This window comes from Pseudophryne corroboree, chromosome 8 (assembly GCF_028390025.1).
Source record: "Pseudophryne corroboree isolate aPseCor3 chromosome 8, aPseCor3.hap2, whole genome shotgun sequence".
NCBI lineage: Eukaryota > Metazoa > Chordata > Amphibia > Anura > Myobatrachidae > Pseudophryne > Pseudophryne corroboree.
The window spans coordinates 407,503,368-407,521,689 of record NC_086451.1 but is presented as its reverse complement, the minus strand read 5'-3'; the positions used below and the strand labels follow the sequence as shown (position 1 = coordinate 407,521,689).

General features: G+C 43.1%; 1 protein-coding gene across 1 annotated transcript; it reads right to left on the bottom strand.

Moving 5' to 3' along the window:
• Positions 1-6,100: 6,100 nt before the first annotated feature.
• On the bottom strand, positions 6,101-17,621 carry LOC134947868 (olfactomedin-4-like). Its single transcript, XM_063935711.1, has 5 exons — positions 17,532-17,621; positions 13,955-14,104; positions 11,625-11,837; positions 10,475-10,643; positions 6,101-7,131 (listed from the first exon to the last, which is right to left on the bottom strand). Exons 1-5 carry the CDS (start codon positions 17,586-17,588, stop codon positions 6,299-6,301), a joined length of 1,422 nt encoding a protein of 473 aa, XP_063791781.1. The 5' UTR covers positions 17,589-17,621; the 3' UTR covers positions 6,101-6,298.
• Between the last annotated feature and the right edge of the window lie 701 nt (positions 17,622-18,322).

Sequence of the window (18,322 nt, the reverse complement as noted above, 5' to 3'; positions counted from 1 at the left end):
CCCAAACCAACCAGTCATTTCAGTCACAGTCGTGTGGCAGACCCTGTCGCTGAAATGATGGGTTCGTTAAAGTGTGCCTGTCCTGTTTATACAACATAAGGGTGGGTGGGAGGGCCCAAGGACAATTCCATCTTGCACCTCTTTTTTCTTTCATTTTTCTTTGCATCATGTGCTGTTTGGGGACAATTTTTTTGAAGTGCCATCCTGCCTGACACTGCAGTGCCACTCCTAGATTGGCCAGGTGTTTGTGTCGGCCACTTATGTCGCTTAGCTTAGTCACACAGCGACCTTGGTGCGCCTCTTTTTTTCTTTGCATCATGTGCTGTTTGGGGACAATTTTTTTAAAGTGCCATCCTGCCTGACACTGCAGTGCCACTCCTAGATGGGCCAGGTGTTTGTGTCGGCCACTTGTGTCGCTTAGCTTAGTCACACAGCGACCTTGGTGCGCATCTTTTTTTCTTTGCATCATGTGCTGTTTGGGGACAATTTTTTTTGAAGTGCCGTCCTGCCTGACACTGCAGTGCCACTCCTAGATAGGCCAGGTGTTTGTGTCGGCCACTTGTGTCGCTTAGCTTAGTCACACAGCGACCTTGGTGCGCCTCTTTTTTTCTTTGCATCATGTGCTGTTTTGGGACAATTTTTTTGAAGTGCCATCCTGCCTGACACTGCAGTGCCACTCCTAGATGGGCCAGGTGTTTGTGTCGGCCACTTGTGTCGCTTAGCTTAGTCACACAGCGACCTTGGTGCGCCTCTTTTTTTCTTTGCATCATGTGCTGTTTGGGGACAATTTTTTGAAGTGCCATCCTGCCTGACACTGCAGTGCCACTCCTAGATGGGCCAGGTGTTTGTGTCGGCCACTTGTGTCGCTTAGCTTAGTCACACAGCGACCTTGGTGCGCCTCTTTTTTTCTTTGCATCATGTGCTGTTTGGGGACAATTTTTTTGAAGTGCCATCCTGCCTGACACTGCAGTGCCACTCCTAGATGGGCCAGGTGTTTGTGTCGGCCACTTGGGTTGTTTAGCTTAGTCACACAGCTACCACATTGCGCCTCTTTTTTTCTCTGCATCATGTGCTGTTTGGGGACTATTTTTTTGAAGTGCCATCCTGTCTGACACTGCAGTGCCACTCCTTGATGGGCCAGGTGTTTGTGTCGGCCACTTGTGTCGCTTAGCTTAGTCACACAGCGACCTTGGTGCGCATCTTTTTTTATTTGCATCATGTGCTGTTTGGGGACAATTTTTTTGAAGTGCCATCCTGCCTGACACTGCAGTGCCACTCCTAGATGGGCCAGGTGTTTGTGTCGGCCACTTGTGTCGCTTAGCTTAGTCACACAGCGACCTTGGTGCGCCTCTTTTTTTCTTTGCATCATGTGCTGTTTGGGGACAATTTTTTTGAAGTGCCATCCTGCCTGACACTGCAGTGCCACTCCTAGATGGGCCAGGTGTTTGTGTCGGCCACTTGTGTCGCTTAGCTTAGTCACACAGCGACTTTGGTGCGCCTCTTTTTTTCTTTGCATCATGTGCTGTTTGGGGACAATTTTTTTGAAGTGCCATCCTGCCTGACACTGCAGTGCCACTCCTAGATGGGCCAGGTGTTTGTGTCGGCCACTTGTGTCGCTTAGCTTAGACACACAGCGACATTGGTGCGCCTCTTTTTTTCTTTGCATCATGTGCTGTTTGGGGACAATTTTTTTGAAGTGCCATCCTGCCTGACACTGCAGTGCCACTCCTAGATGGGCCAGGTGTTTGTGTCGGCCACTTGGGTCGCTTAGCTTAGCCATCCAGCGACCTCGGTGCAAATTTTAGGACTAAAAATAATATTGTGAGGTGTGAGGTGTTCAGAATAGACTGAAAATGAGTGTAAATTATGGTTATTGAGGTTAATAATACTATGGGATCAAAATGACCCCCAAATTCTATGATTTAAGCTGTTTTTGAGGTTTTTTTGTAAAAAAAACACCCGAATCCAAAACACACCCGAATCCGACAAAAAAATTTTCAGGGAGGTTTTGCCAAAACGCGTCCGAATCCAAAACATGGCCGCGGAACCGAATCCAAAACCAAAACACAAAACCCGAAAAATGTACGGTGCACATTACTAATTCTCACCATACGTGCTGTTCCTATTGCCGTGTCCTATTGCACAAGGACGAGGCGGCTGCAGCGGCGGTGGATGTTTAACGTTGGTGCCGGGTCCTATCGCACAAGGACCTAACGGCACTTGAAGAAGCGGCAGCAAGCTGGGCTGTAAATCACAATCGGTGAAGCGGACCTGTATTAGAGCTGGCAGTCTTTAGTACAGCTGGGTAAAGATGTCCTGGGTAAATGGAAAAGTGGTATTGCGGCTCCTTATCTCAGACCCTTGACGCGTTTCTCCGACTTAGCTGGTGTCGGTTTCTTCAGAAGGCCTCCCAACTCCCCCCCCCCTTCCCCTCCTTCCCATGCGGGACACTGTGATTCACTGGTGGAACAGCGGGACAGTGTCTGAAAAACGGGATAATCCTGGCAAAATTGGAACAGTTGGGAGGTATGTCGTTAGGTCTACTTCTGGTTTCTCTAGCGACATGGTTGATGTTTTGGCACACTGTGCACTGTAGTAAAACCACTATATTGCTTGGATTGCAGTGATGTGCATTGATTATTTTTTTGTAGTTGCTTTGTGCTGAATGGCAGGGTCTCCAGTGTGGGTTTCAATGTGGGATGTACAGTGCATCCGGAAAATATTCACAGTGCTTCACTTTTTCCACATTTTGTTATGTTACAGCCTTATTCCAAAACAGAATAAATTCATTTTTTCCCTCAAAATTCTACACACAATGGCCCTCATTCCGAGTTGATCGCTCGCTAGCTGCTTTTAGCAGCAGTGCACAGGCTAGGCCGCCGCCCTCTGGGAGTGTATCTTAGCTTAGCAGAAGTGCGAACGAAAGGTTAGCAGAACTGCTCGTAAAAATTTTCATGCAGTTTCTGAGCAGCTCAATACCTACTCCTACCTTGCGATCACTTCAGTCAGTTTAGTTCCTGCTTTGACATCACAAACACGCCCTGCGTTCGGCCAGCCACTCCCCCGTTTCCCCAGGCATGCCTGCGTTTTTACCTGACATGCCTGCGTTTTTTAACACACTCCCAGAAAACGGCCAGTTACCACCCAGAAACACCCACTTCCTGTCAATCACTCACCGATCCACAGAGCGACAGAAAAGCGTCGCTCGTCCTTGTGTAAAACTGCATAGTTTTGTGTGAAAGTACTTTGCGCGTGCGTACTGCGGCCCATAATCGCAACGCTGCGACCGAAAGCAGCTAGTGATCAACTCGGAATGAGGGCCAATACCCCATATTGACAACGTAAAAAAAGTTTTTTTTAGTTTTTTGCAAATTTATTAAGAATAAAAAACTAAGAAATCACATGTACATAAGTATTCACAGCCTTTGCGCAATACTTTGTTGATGCAACTTTTGCAGCAATTACAGCCTCAAGAATTTTTGAATATGATGCCACAAGCTTGGCACACCTATCTTTGGGCAGTTTTGCCCATTCCTCTTTGCAGCACCTCTCAAGGACCATCAGGTTGGATGGGAAGCCTCGGTGCACAGCCATTTTCAGATCTCTCCGGAGATGTTCAATCGGATTCAAGTCTGGGCTCTGACTGGGTCACTCAAGGACATTCACAGAGTTGTCCTGAAGCCACTCCTTTGATATTTTGGCTGTGTGCTTATGGTCATTGTCCTGCTGAAAGATGAACCGTCACCCCAGTCTGAGGTCGAGAGCACTCTGGAGCTGGTTTTCATCCAGGATGTCTCTAGTCTGCACATTGCTGCATTCATCTTTCCCTCTATCCTGACTAGTCTCCTAGTTCCTGCTGCTGAAAAACATCCCCACAGGATGATGCTGCCACCACCATTCTTCACTGTAGGGATGGTATTGGCCTGGTGATGAGCGGTGCCTGGTTTCCTCCAAACGTGATGCCTGGCATTCACGCCAAAGAGTTCAATCTTTGTATCATCAGACCAGAGAATTTTGTTTCTCATGGTCTGAGAGACCTTAAGGTGCATTTTGGCAAACTCCAGGTGGGCTGCCATGTGATTTTTACTAAGGAGTGGCTTCCGTCTGGCCACTCTACCATACAGTCCTGATTGGTGGATTGCTGAAGAGATGGTTGTCCTTCTAGAAGGTTCTCCTTTCACCACAGAGGAATGCTGTATGTAGCTTTTACAGGGTGACCATCAGGTTCTTGGTCACATCCCTGGCTAGGGCCCTTCCCCCGTGATCCCTCAGTTTAGATGGCTGGCGAGCTCTAGGAAGAATCCTGGTGGTTCCGAAATTCTTCCATTTACGGATTATGTAGGCCATTGTGTTCATTGGGACCTTCAAAGCAGAAAATATTTTTCTGTACCCTTCCCCAGATTAGTGCCTCATGACAATCATGTCTCGGAGGTCTACAGACAATTCCTTTGACTTCATGCTTGGTTTGTGCTCAGACATGTACTGTCAAGTGTGGGACCTTATATAGACAGGTGTGTGTCTTTCCAAATCATGTCCAATCAACTGAATTTACCACAGGAGGACTCCAATTAAGCTGTAGGAACATCTCAAGGATGATCAGTGGAAACAGGATGCATCTGAGCTCAATTTTGAGCTTCATGGCAAAGGCTGTGAATACTTATATACATGTGATTTCTTCGTTTTTTAATTTTAATAAATTAGCAAAAATCACAAAAAACTTTTTTCACGTTGTCATTATGGGGTATTGTTTGTAGAATTTTGAGGGGGAAAATTATTTATTTCCTTTTGGAATAAGGCTGTAACATAACAAAATGTGGAAAAAGTGAAGCGCTGTGAATACTTTCCGGATGCACTGTATAATCAGTGTGCGCTCCAGTGTGGAGCAAATTATCATTGCTCCTACCTGAGGTCTGGTCCTTGGATGTGAAAATTGGTTAATGTTGGTGATCTTAAATGATGTATTGCCATGATAATTAATCCCTTTATATGGTATAAAACATTGAATGACTTGATCACAGAATATAAAATTTGTGTAGACTATGGACCTCATTCAGTAAGGATTGCAAAATTTGCGAATCCGGACGATTATCGAATGACTGTGCATGAGCAGCATGAGCATTGTGCACACTCAAGTAAAAAAGGGTATGGGTCGTTGGGTAGACACAACTTAGGTCGACAGTCATTAGGTCAACCACTATTGGTTGACATACATTAGGTCGACATGGCCCTTAGGTCGACATGTACTAGGTCAACAGGTTAAAAGGTCGACATGAGTTTTTTATTTTTTTGGTGTAGTTTTCTTCGAAAAGTGACGGGGAATCCCAATTAGTTCACCGTGTCCCCTGCGCTTGGCACAGGTTACTATTCCCAATCATAGTCCACGTGGATGGTAAAGTATGAAAAAGTCCAAAAAATTTTTACAAATGTGACCTCATGTCGACCTTTTGAATAGTCGACCTAGTACATGTCGCCGTAATGACCATGTCGTCCTAATACATGTCAACCAATAGTGGTCGACCTAATGACTGTCAACCTATGTTGTGTCGACCTAATGACAGTATCCCCTACAAAAAGCGGCAGAAAATGCGTACACATTGTGATCGAAATGCAGCCCCTTTTTGACTGGGTGGAAACCTACCATTTTCTTAGTGTGTCTGAAAAAACGCAGGAGTGCCCAGGTGTTTTTAAGGAGGTCCTCTAACATAAGCGATGACCACTTCCAGCGTCTTGTGTCGTAAGAATTGTGGATGACCTTGCCTGGCGCAGACAGGAAAAATCTTCAATGTTCCAGTAACTGCATATTGTTTTGCGATCAGCCCACATATTGCGATGCATTCACAATTTCTGCAATGGGCGTTTATTCTCTATTTCTGGGTGGCAACTATTTGATCACAGCAACAGCGTTTTAGCAGACATTGCCATCCTTACTAAATGAGGTCCTATATTGGAAGATTAAATTGTTTATGTGCTAATGCATGCTGAGAGTCTATTGTCTGACTAGACAAGCGAAAGAAATGTATTCCCTACCTGCCTAGAGAAACATTTCAGCAGAAATACAAACACACACTCCGAAATGCAATAACACATTTTATTTACTTGTATGCATTTATTGGAACTCTACTGCTTAGTGTACATTATGACATCATCAAAGAATCAAATAAGAAACTATTAGACTAAGAAACTATTGTAATGACTGTGTATTTTGTATTACTAAAGCTCTTTAGAATTTGGGTAAATAGACACTAGAGTCTACTTGAGCCTCATAGCACTCATAACATTGATTCTGGAATGCAATAAATTAAATGTTAGACTCCTTTCCTTGGGGGGGCATGAAAGTGAGGTCATAAGTGACCAGGTAGCCATCATTGTACATGTACAGCTTGTGATCATTGGGGTTATAGGACAGGCTCTGTACATTCTCCATCATCTTGTATAATTGGATGCTCAGATACCCTTCTATATTAGTTTTAGTGTCGTACATATAGAAAATCTCCTCTTGTTTTGTGTTGAGGGTTCTCGTAGCATATAAAACCCCACACACCATGAATGCATTGGTGATCCCTCGTTTGTACTGGGAGGTGGACCAGGTTTGCACTACTGCAAGAGAAGTGGCATTAAGTTTACTAATGAGAATGTTACCACCCTTCTGTTCAGTTGCATAAATGACCCAAAGACCATCTTCGTCACTGGCCAGGTCAATGTCCTGCCAAGCTGAGGATGAATACGAGAAGCGGTTAGTGTAGGTGGCATCAGGGAGAACTTGGCGCTCAACCACATTGGTCTGTGTGTTAAATTTGCAGAGGTTCCTGGAGTTGTAGCAGTTATAGTACATTATGTTGTTGTACATAATCATCCCACCTCCTTGTCCATTATTGCTATAATCATTACCCCTAAGAAGAACCTTTTCTATATAATTTGAGTAGATCAGGAGATTATTATAGGAAGAGTAGAAGCGTAGGGTGTTCATTATTCTTGCATCTGTATTTAGAGGGGCTACCCACTGAACACTCTGATCAGCTCCTAGTAATGAATCTCTTCCCCATCCTCCATATTTATAGCTGAATCCCAGCCAGTTCAGCTGTACTACAAAAGGTCTGCTGATATTCGTGATTTCTCCATGGTCGCAAGTACCTGTGCAATGAAAGAATTAAATATAGATGTGATATTTTCATATACTCTTCAAAGAATGGAGGTACAATTCAGTCTTTTCAAGGTAGTCTGTGACTATGGAGTTTTTTGGTTTTTTTCATACATATTTTTTCTCATCCGACAGAAAATAAAAACAAAATCACATCACACAGCCATAAATAAATGACTAAAACGCTGCTACAATGGACCAAAAAGTGGAATCCGCAAGAGCTTGTATAGATTAGTATTTATGTGGAATCAATTACTATGTGAGGAAGATTATTAAAACTTGGAAAGAGATAAAGTGGAGAGAGATAAAGTACCAACCAATCAGTTTTTACTGTCATTTTTCAAACGCAGCCTGTAACATGGCACTCAGGAGCTGGTTGGTTGGTACTTTATCTTTCTCCACATTATCTCCCTCCAAGCTTTGATAAATCCCCCAGTTTGACATATTAGCAACCATAATCCTAATTCTTACCTTCATTCTACGTCATGTACCCCGTTCAGATTGCAAATGCCGGGTCGCACCCGAGAACTAGAAACGGGTCCTTCCCAGGTGCGATCCGGCATTGGACCCTTTCAGACTGCTTGGCAATATGCCGGCTTGCGTTGCCATCGGGGCGGGGACGGAACCAGCATAGGAGGCGAGTGCGGAGGCGGCGCTGGAGATGAGCTCATCTCCACGCCGCCTGCCCCTGTGCTGTGATTGGGTACCAGGTCGCATCGACCCGGGTAACCCGTTCACACTGCGCCTGACCCAGTAATAACCCGGAAATAACCCTTCTCTATTCCTGGGTTGAATTACTGGGTCAGGCGGCCCGGGAATTCGGCGGTGATCCTTGTCGACTTGGCTAAACACCGGGGTCGATACCTGGTTATTTGTGCGGTGTGAACGGGGTATAAGTGGTAAATCTTAACCTACGCAAACTCTAGCCATAGAAGTAATCCAAGCTCTAAACCAAGTATACCATAAAATGTACTTCAAGTTGGAATAGTATAATAGAACTCTGATTTCACTGTACAAATTCTAAAAATATTTCATCATTAAATAATTAACTTTATAAGTCAAATATTTTTTACATTATATACATGTATTTCAATATGTAGTGGTTTCACTTAATTATGAGTTCTGTTACTAGTTCCAGGATATTGTCATTTATCTGTATTCATTTAAACTTCCTTAAATGTTCATTTAACCACTGAACTTAATATACAGATGGAACCACGCTAGTCGTGGCTCCGTCTGTGACTAGGCGTACCCGCCAAGGCGCACCTAGCGCCGAGAGCGTCTCCGACCGGCCGGGCACGCGCACCCAAGACGGAGACGCGCCCCATTCACTTGAATGGAGAGCGTCTGCGTACGGGCGCTCGCCCGGACAGAGACGCTTAGAATGGGAGCGTCTCTGTGCATGCCCGGTGTGACTAGGCGGATGGATTGCCTAGTCACGCTGGGAATGCACGCTTGCGATGGAACCGCCTCAGATGAGCACGGTTCCATCTGTATTCCTGATTTTTTAAATGTTTTCTCTCCTTCTCTTTCCTTAATCTCTAATGTTTTAATTTATATCTCAATTAGTTTTTGAATTTTTATGTGCTGATTTTACTTAACTTTTGAACAAGAGTCCTGGTACTAATTTATGTAACATTTCTCTGCAATCATTTTTTTTTCTCAAAATCTTTTTATTGAAATATTTCACAGAAAGAAACATGTCACTCCAGACAAAACACAGTATAAGACCGTGTTACACAAGTGTCCACAATGGTTTGAGGAAACATATGTAACGGTCTAAGTGTATATCAAAGAAACCTCTGACTATGAGGTGGTTAGCTGGATAGGAGGTTCACTTAAACATATTTAATTATTCCATTAATGATTAAGCCTATATTTTCCTACCTGAAACATGCACTGCAAGTGTGTCCGGAGGACTGGATTAGAGAAACATTTCTTTCAGCGGCGGCTCCTACTGTACCTTTTTTAGGTAGGGGGACTGCCACTATCCATGACGGAGAGTAAAGAGCCAGCCAGGATCCTGCTCCTGCATAATGGAGCTAAAAGGTGTCGGGACTGGCGCATGTGCACAAGCGGCGGCTTGTCACATGTGCAAATCCCCAGCTTCTATGGATTGCATTAGCAGCAGCCAATAGAAGCCATATTGGGCTAACAATCAGGCAGGGAGTGGCTTCCCACAGGAAGCCAGCTCTATGCTAATGGCAGACCGGTCTGGCAGTCCCGGAGGGAGGGAACACCTCTCAGTGGGACTTTTTTTTTTTTACTTGAAGCCCAAGGTGCGTGGCTTCATCACCCAGTGTCTGTGCACAAACGTGCTGGGGGCATAGGTTCTTGGACCCTCTCCGAAAGGAGAAGGGCCCCGTTACTCCCCTAACCCTCAGAGCCAGAAGGCCTAATGAGGGAAAAAAGGGACTGTGGGTCCCCCCTTGCCGAAGCGCAGAGGGACCCTCGTGTATCCCCAAGGTTGGCCGAAGCTTCCCCCTGGGGATCGATAACAGCCTCCCCAAAAGGAGAGGGCCTTAGCAACTTAGGAGAGAGGGTGGCCCATAAGGGTCTCACCTAAACCTCAAACAAAAACCGTGACAGTGACACACTACAAAACATAAAAAAGTGCTAGTGTTGTGCAAAAGTGCAAAACATGTGCGTGGGCAATAAATAAATAAATAAGCCCCAGCCTCTCAATGGGACTGCTTGTCTTGCCGGTGACTGGCAAGTAGGACTCCCAAAAGGAAGTCACTGCCAGTCACAGTGAGTGAAGCCACTGAGCCAGTGGAGTTATAGAGACTGCAACTGGCTCAGCTGAGCTCACAGAAGTTGTGGATTTTATTGGGGGGCTGCAGTCTTGCAGCCCATCGGTATTATTCTCCACTAATTGCTATAGATAACTGGGACTGATACTAAGTAGCAAGACCCTTTAGTGAAGGCAAAGGGGGAGTTTAACATTTTAACACATGCTGATATACAAAACAGCTCAATTAAGCTGTCACAACACTGTTTCTCTATCTGTAAATATGACTGAGGTTTCCTGTGGCTTGTAAAACTACGACTGGAAAAAATGCTCACAATTTCTATTCCTAAAATGTGAAAAAGAAAAAATTGTGATATGAATAGTTTCCGGTTTTCTGTAGCTTTACTTTGAATAAATCCAGCGCAAATGCTTCTAAACACCCCCCCAAAGAAATGCAGAAACAAACTGCAGCTTCATAAATCTCCTTTGTTTTGGACTCCCCCCCTCTCCCACATCCAAGGTTGTGTTGTCTTTGAATTGACTCACAACAATGATAAAGTGGCTCTCACTCAGTCTGTTTATCAGCAGATACCGTAGTGACTTACCATAGTCCACTGGAGGCAGGGGAGGCTGAGGATTTGGTTTTGGGTTTGTATTGTTCTTCTCGCAGTCCTTCAGACGTTGTTGCAGAGCCACTATTTCCCTTCTAATTGCCAACACATTGTTCTTATCATAGACCTCCAGCTGGTTCACCATAATGGAAATGTTACGGATCTAGAAGGAAAAAAGAAAAACTGGTCTGATGGTCTTTAATTCACTATGCAGTAATTACGTCGACATTCAGAATGTTGACAGTCATCATTTTGACACTACAGGTTTAGGGTTGGGTTTAGGTATAAGGTTAGGCTGCTGTTAGGTTTGGGTTAACTTTAGGGCTCTAGAAAAACGCTTTGTCGACATGTTGACATTCAGATCATGCCTACATTCTGGTGTCAACATTTTAAACACATCCAGAGTCTTCTGTCTATATTCCCACCATGGCTCTAACTGTGCGGAGTTGGTATATTCTCCCAGTACTTGCGTGGGTTTCCTCCGGGTTCTCTGGTTTCCTCACAGAATCCAAAAATATACTGATAGGTTAATTGGCTCCCAACAAAATTAACTGTAGTGTGAATGTGTGTGGTGTACATGTGATAGGGAATATAGATTGTAAGCTCCACTGGGGCAGGGACTTATGCGAATGGGCAAAATATTTTCTGTAAAGCGCTTCGGAATATGTGTGCGCTATATAAATAACTGGTAATAATAAATAAATAATATTGCCAAAACTAAAACAATTTTAACTTACAGACATATCACATAAAACTCATTAAGGGCATGATTCAGAAGCGTACAAAATCCGCACGCAATAAAAATTTCTAGTAACTCCTGTGGTGCATGCATGACGTCAGTGGCTGCAATGCCCTTCTAATGGCTCTTGTGGCCCATGGGCTGCTTATACCTACCACTGATTTAGCGGTTGATGCACTAAAACATCCCATTTCACAGCACTAAGGTGGAGTTATGTGATTTTTGCCAAGTAACTTAAAGCTCAGCTTTTTGCCACTTGGTAAGTTTCCAGAACACTGTACTGCCATAGCCAGCTATGGCGGTGGCGTTACTGTACAGGAATCTCTGATTTCTCTAAAATCGATTGTTATATATTCAGTACCTAGCCTGTTTGCATTTTCTTCCTTTCAGTGCATCAGGTCTCACCTCCAAGTACAGAGTCTCCACCAGGACATTGGAGCCATTTAATGAGGATTTCAGTTGCAGAATGATGGTCTCCATCTCCCTGATCTCCAACTTCACCAGCTCAAAGTCCAGCTCGGTGTAAGAGATTCCACCCTTCTCCATCTCCTCCACACGTATGGTCAGGTTCTTCAGCTTCTCTATATACACAATCAGTACACTCTGATAGCTGTGGATCTGTAGGGAGAGTGCATACTTTTATAGTAACTACACAATAACGCAGTAAGTGGTTAAACACCCTCAAGCTCATTTAGAGTTGGCTACATTTGCTTGAAAATGCAGGTATATGATATAAAAGTACAACTACTGTGTATATTTATGACATAGTTGCCTATCAACATGGAATGTCTCTGAGACTCCCAGAATGTAAGTAAAAGGGCATGGATGTTTCCTGCTATGCCTGGGAGTCATGTATATGTTTTTATTTGTGAACCTGTCTGTAACTCCCTAAATGATTCACCTATGTAATCTTGTTCTATGTTCTCTATCCTATATGTGAAGGAATAGCAGCGGTGAGAACTGCTGCTAGGGACAGAGAAATCTTCATCCACAGGACATTACAGCAGAAAGGAAACTGTGGGGCTGGAGATTAGGTGATTTGATAGTGGAAGGTGTGAGATATGTAGATATGAAGGAAGGGTGTATGAAATACATTAAAGAATGGAGGATAAATACAAGTGGCACATAGGCAATGGGGGAATATGTGACAGGAAGGGAGGGGAGAGTATTAGCATAAGTGACAAGTGACAGTGAAGGTACAGTATATGGAATAAGTAGAGGAAGGGGGGTAATATCACAATATATAAAGAGTAGAGGTTATATGTGAGAAGGTGTTTGAGGTTGTAGACCTATGTTACAAGGACAAAGTATGGGGACATAAGTCACTAGGGAAGCTTTGGGGATGGACATACATGGAGTACCTACAGCCCAGTGTTCCAGGATGTCTTCATCTCTGACTGATCCCCTGCCACTCAATTTACACGCTACAGTATAAGGAAACAACATACAGGGTATATTACCGCTGATAGACTATATAGTATGTTCCCTTCAGCAGATCCTAGCTGTTGGAGAAAATGTGGTCACAGTTGCACATATCTTATTTGGTGAACCTGCCCTAAGATTTCACAAATTTGGAACAAAATTCACAGACTTAGCAACCCAATGACAGAAGCTTGAGTCTCTAAATATCTTCGCTTTTCCTTTACTACTCACCTCAAAACTTTAGAAAACATAATATAAAACTTATCTCTTGCACAGATGAGTCCTCATACATCATTGCTGCAGTCACGCCAAACAGCCCCTCTCGGCACGCCAGGTCTCGCAGAACTCTACTAGCTTAGGTCATCTTTTTTTGTGGGTTTTTTTTTGTTGCTGAAAATGTGTCATAGGCACAACACGATATATCTAAGACATTCGAGGGGATTGTGCTGATTAATGTGATATGCGACACTTGTACTGTATATCTGTGTGCGACTGAGTCTCTGAATCTGTACACGAAGTGCTACAATGTAGCAGTCGCGGCTTTTTCCCATACAAGTTCTGTACTGCTCTGTATACAGACTCAGTCACACAGAATGTACAGTATATCAAATGACTCAGCACAGTCTCCTTGTGTGTCCTAGTCACATTGTATTGTGACTAAGATGTATTTTTGGCAAAAAAGATGCCAGAAACTTGCAGAGTTACACGCTGCGTGGTGTATTGAGGCCGGATGTATGAGGACACATCTGTATGTTATCAGCCGCCACATCTATTATAGCATCCCTCTGGAAACAGCTGGAACCATCCCCGTCTTAGCAGCCAAGATCCGCATCTTGCATGCCGCATGCATGGAAAAGATTACCTATTACCTGTATGAGAGACCTGATCTCTTTGCCACAGTGTAGGCCCTGGGGCTTTTCAGAGAAAGCTGCTTGAGCTCCCTTCACCCTCCCTCCCTCCCTTTATAATGGCTCCTCTTCCTCCTTCAGTGAGGCTAACTTCCCTTCCTCAGCTATTATCACCAGTGGTTTGTTCCTTGTCTGCTCACCCCCCCCCCCCCCCCCGTAACTTCTCTACCTTTCTCCCGTTGCCTGATTTTCCAAGGTTGATGTTTTCCTGTTTGTACTGTATGTTCATACAATCCCATTATGAAAATGGACCTTTCTCTTGATGTACTTTTACTGTTGTTTTTCCCAAGTCATACTTGTGTGCTTCCAAAATGAAGAGTTTAAACCTCCCACTGACATTAGTAGGCCCTTTTTCAGTTATTAAATCAACCAAAGCTCAATGAATATCTGAAATCCTCTCTATACCTTAGTGATCTCCTTCTGGATGGTGATGCTCAGATTGCGGTTGGTTATCTCCAGGATCTCCAGTCGATCTGCGGGAAACGTAGTGTCTGGGAGTGCGACGGAGCAGTGGCAGACCCCCTTATCATCCAAAGACCCTGTTGAGGTTTGAATCTGTTGAAGATCAACATATCAATATTTTATACCAAGACATGATTACAATGATTAATTGGTACATAAACCCGCAAAAATACAAACATGTAATGTGTTTTAGTATGTCAAATATTGTTACATGTATTCCCAGAACAACATTTCAATATTTTAGGCACAAGGAAAAAATTTTGAAGGAAATAATCCTAAATCTTCTGTCACCACCATCCACACATTTGGAAAAAGTAATTGTTAGAAGTTCCATGTCTTATCCTACAGGATCACACATATGTCAGCCCTACCTTAACTGCTTACTAGGGTTCTCCCATGTAAAATATGTTTGGAAGGAAGGAGAATTAAAAATAATATATGTTTAAATCGAAAGCTCCTTAATTCCAGCAAACAAGATTCCAACTTCCACTTTGCACAAACAAAGGAAGTGTCCTGGCTGGTTAGTAAGAGCTGGGACCAACAGGCAATGCACAGGGGCGGATTTAGGGGTAAGGGGCCCCTAGGCACAACTGTAACGGACGCCCCTGTTACAGCCTGCAGGGGCAGTATGTGCGTATCCCACCCATTTACATTCCATTCAAGATGGCATATGGTATACCACAGTGGAAATATTTTGCAGTTACTGGTACTTTTTGGGGTGACAGTACCAACAAAAGCATCCAAGTGCCGCCTCCAAACACGTGCCTCATGTGCCTAATGGGAGATTCGTCCCTGGCAATGCACCAGCAGAGAGTCCGGCTTGCCTAGCAACCGGCCACACCTGTGGCCAGTGCCGTTACTAGGCATTTTAGCGCTGTGTGCAAGAAATGGCATTGGCGCCCCCTTATGTAAAACAGGGGCAGTGCGGGGCCACTACCGATTACATAGAGCTGCTGCGGCTCCGGTCCCACTCCCTCCTCCTCCTCCTCCTCCTCCTCCTCCTCCCCAGCCTCCGGAGCTGCTCCTCTCCTCCGGTGTGGCGCACACAGCACAGGCGGCTTGTAATGAGTAAATTTGATAATTACAAGCCGCAGACATAGTTGCTGGTCGTTGCGCCCTCAGGGCGACTGTGCTGTGTGCCAGGCACTCCTGGCACAAACGTAGTTACGGCTCTGCCTCTGGCAGCTCCTAACACCTCATCAGATACATGAAGCTGCATGTCTAATTACAATCACATAATGTTTTATACTCCTTCTGAATTAGGGCAAAAATAGCTGAATAAATCACAAATTAATAAAGTAAAAGGAAACAAACAAACAAACAAACAAAAAACAAACAGATTATCATACCTTCCAACATGACCCTCTCCAGGAAGGACAGAATGCTCTGCTCCTGGACTTCCCTCTTAATTTGTGATTGCCATCACCTGTGCTGAAACACATTTCTTATCCATTAAACTGTTCAAAACAGGTGCCGGCAATTATAGAGAAAGGGAAAAGTCCAGAAGCAGAGCATTGTGTCCCTCCTGGAGAGGGTCATGTTGGGAGGTATGGATTATTATTGGTATTGCTAAAGTAAGCATATAATGATTTCAGAAGGAATTCAATTAGCTCCGTTTTCTGGGGTTAACTAGGCTAAATGCAACTTAATGAGTTCTTAGCTATGCAATTAGCTGCAGAAATTAAGCTACATTAACTGATTGTCTTTCTTGCAGCTCTCTGAGCAGATGAAAAGTTTGGGAAAATCCACATTTTAAGGTGAAAATGTCAGAATTTGGTTCAGATTCCCTGTGACTATCGATTAATGAGGCACGTAGAAGCTTTAAATTACCTTAATTTGGCCTATGATTACGTAATTTTTGGGGTGATATTCTGAAAAATGCTGAATAATGGGTTAATTGACGTGGGACTGGTATATGGGGGTGTTATGTTGATCGGACAGGTGTTTTTAGGTTTAGGCGGAAGATACAGGGTTTATTTAACAAGTATTTAAAATTGGCTTAAATTGATAAAAAAAAAAAAAAGAATCAATTTACAGGCAATTTTATGCACCAAAATTATTCTAGAGCATTTAATTGCTGAAAAACACTTGCCTTCTATCATTTTTTTTAAATATTATAATAAAAAATGCAAAAATACTGTATGCCATTCGTCAACTTTTAAGATCCCCAAATACTTTGCTTATGTCCACTAATTTGCTTCTATACTCCAGTGTTAATTAGCACTTTTTTGGCTAACATCACACAAAATTACAGAGCGACCACTATTCACAATTGGATTGAGTGTTGATCGGGAGCGCATATAGCCACATTAAGTGAAATTACTGTGCAATAGCTGCCTCAATTCAAGCCACAGTAAACATTTTTTTCACTGCGGCTAACTGAATTTTCCCCCAGTTGTGACATTAATGGTGGGGATGGGGGTTAGCAACTTTTTATGAGGTATGTAGTCTGTGAAGTTAGAATTATATACCTATTGATTCTAAAGCAATAAGTAATATAGTAAATTAAAGTCATCCAAATTCCTTTATCAATTACATGCTTCTATAACAAGGTCATATACTTGCCACCAGAGCCGTAACTAGATATTTTGGTGCCATTTGCTAGAAAGAGAATTGATGCACCACTCCACATACTTAAAATAGGGTCAGTGTGTGCCAAAGGCACGTGCAAAAAATATTGGGGTGTGGCTTCATAGGGAATGGGCACGGTCACCGAATAGTATCAATTCTAATTACACCGCAGAGTAGTGTCCGTTATACACATTACACCACACTGTAGCACCCCTTTTATGTGTATATGGCATTTACTGTGTGGTGTATATTATAGGTGCCACACAGTAAAGCCCATAATATACATTACGCCACACAGTAGAGATGCTTAAACATGTTACGCCACACAGTAGAGACGCTTATAAATGTTACATCATAGTAGACCCCCTTATGCAAGTTACACCACGGTGGAGCAGTTTATACATGCTAGACCATAGACCACAGAAGAGCCGCTACTACATGTTACACCACAGAATAGTCCCTTATATATGTTACACCACAGTAGTGCCCCTTAAACACATTATGCCACAATAGTTTCCCTTATTATGCCATGGTAGGGATGAAGGTGGGAGTCACCACTGATTAGCACATGACTGCCAGGAATGGTGCAATTACAAATGACCTACTATGGCAAGAGAATGAACAGTTACAGAGGCACACAGGGACAAAGGAGCAGTAGCATGGCTGCGCCAGACATTCCCAGCCTCCTTATGTGCTGTTAAATATTACTATGCATGCGTTTCTTAGTTAGATTGTTGACTAACAGTATAATGTTTAGTGGAATACAAGAACACGTCAGTGGGTAATTGATCCTTCTGGATGTTATGTCTCTACAATGACATTGGTCAATTCTGTATATCAGTGTATCTATTTCCAACCAATAGGAAAACTATTAGACTCTGGCCATTAATAACAGGCTCATCTAGTGCCATTTCCCTCATAGTAATTTGGAATTTAGTAAATAACTTACCAGACTGATGGCATGACTCTGGCTGACGCCCATAAGCAAAATGAGTAAGGCGAGCATGGTGCCTTCTTGTCTTCTGCACCTGAAGCCTCTCATCGATTTATTTATAAGGTCACCACACAAACTTTACTATTACCTTATGTCAATATCTGTAATCTTTTGGTGCTCTACCAAAATTGAAAAGATAATGGCTGTAAATGATTGTAAAACCTGTTGAAGTCTAGTGAAAAATTGCACAAGTTATCTACATAATGTTATCTAATTATTGTGGGAATATTCCTGTAAAGATACTGTATATGGGTATAAAGGAATGTTAACAGAATAAACTACTCTTCACAAATATTTATTATTCTAATAAAATTACCATTTGTTGAAAATAGAAGGAATCATATAGTAATATAGCATTTAGGTGCACAATACAGTGCAATCAATGAGCTTTTAGATCTCTAGTGTAGGTTAAACAATAACGGTTTAAAAGGTGCACCAAATTCTAAATTATTATCGGTTATATAGTATCTACATACAACAAAGTGCTTTACAGTGATACATGCAATCTATATTCCTTACCACATAGACACCATACACTTAATTTAATCAGAAACCAATTGACCTATGTCCTTAGAGTGTGGAAGGAATCTGAAGCATCTGGAGCAACAGACACGGAGAAATCCACACAAAATCCACACAGACGTGACACTGGATGGAACTGAACCCATAGCATCCGTGCTGAGGACTGCGGGGTTTGGAATAATCAATCTGAGTTTACATTTGTGTGTTTACTGATATGAGTAGTG

What these genes read in the sequence shown, in the direction of transcription:
- LOC134947868 (XM_063935711.1), bottom strand. Translation starts at nt 17,588, where the DNA reads ATGCTCGCCTTACTCATTTTGCTTATGGGCGTCAGCCAGAGTCATGCC. An exon ending in TGGAGACTCTGTACTTGGAG is followed by an intron (nt 10,644 to 11,624) that starts GTGAGACCTGAT and finishes TTTTCCTTCTAG; the next exon opens with ATCCGTAACATTTCCATTAT. An exon ending in CCTGCCTCCAGTGGACTATG is followed by an intron (nt 7,132 to 10,474) that starts GTAAGTCACTAC and finishes TTCATTGCACAG; the next exon opens with GTACTTGCGACCATGGAGAA.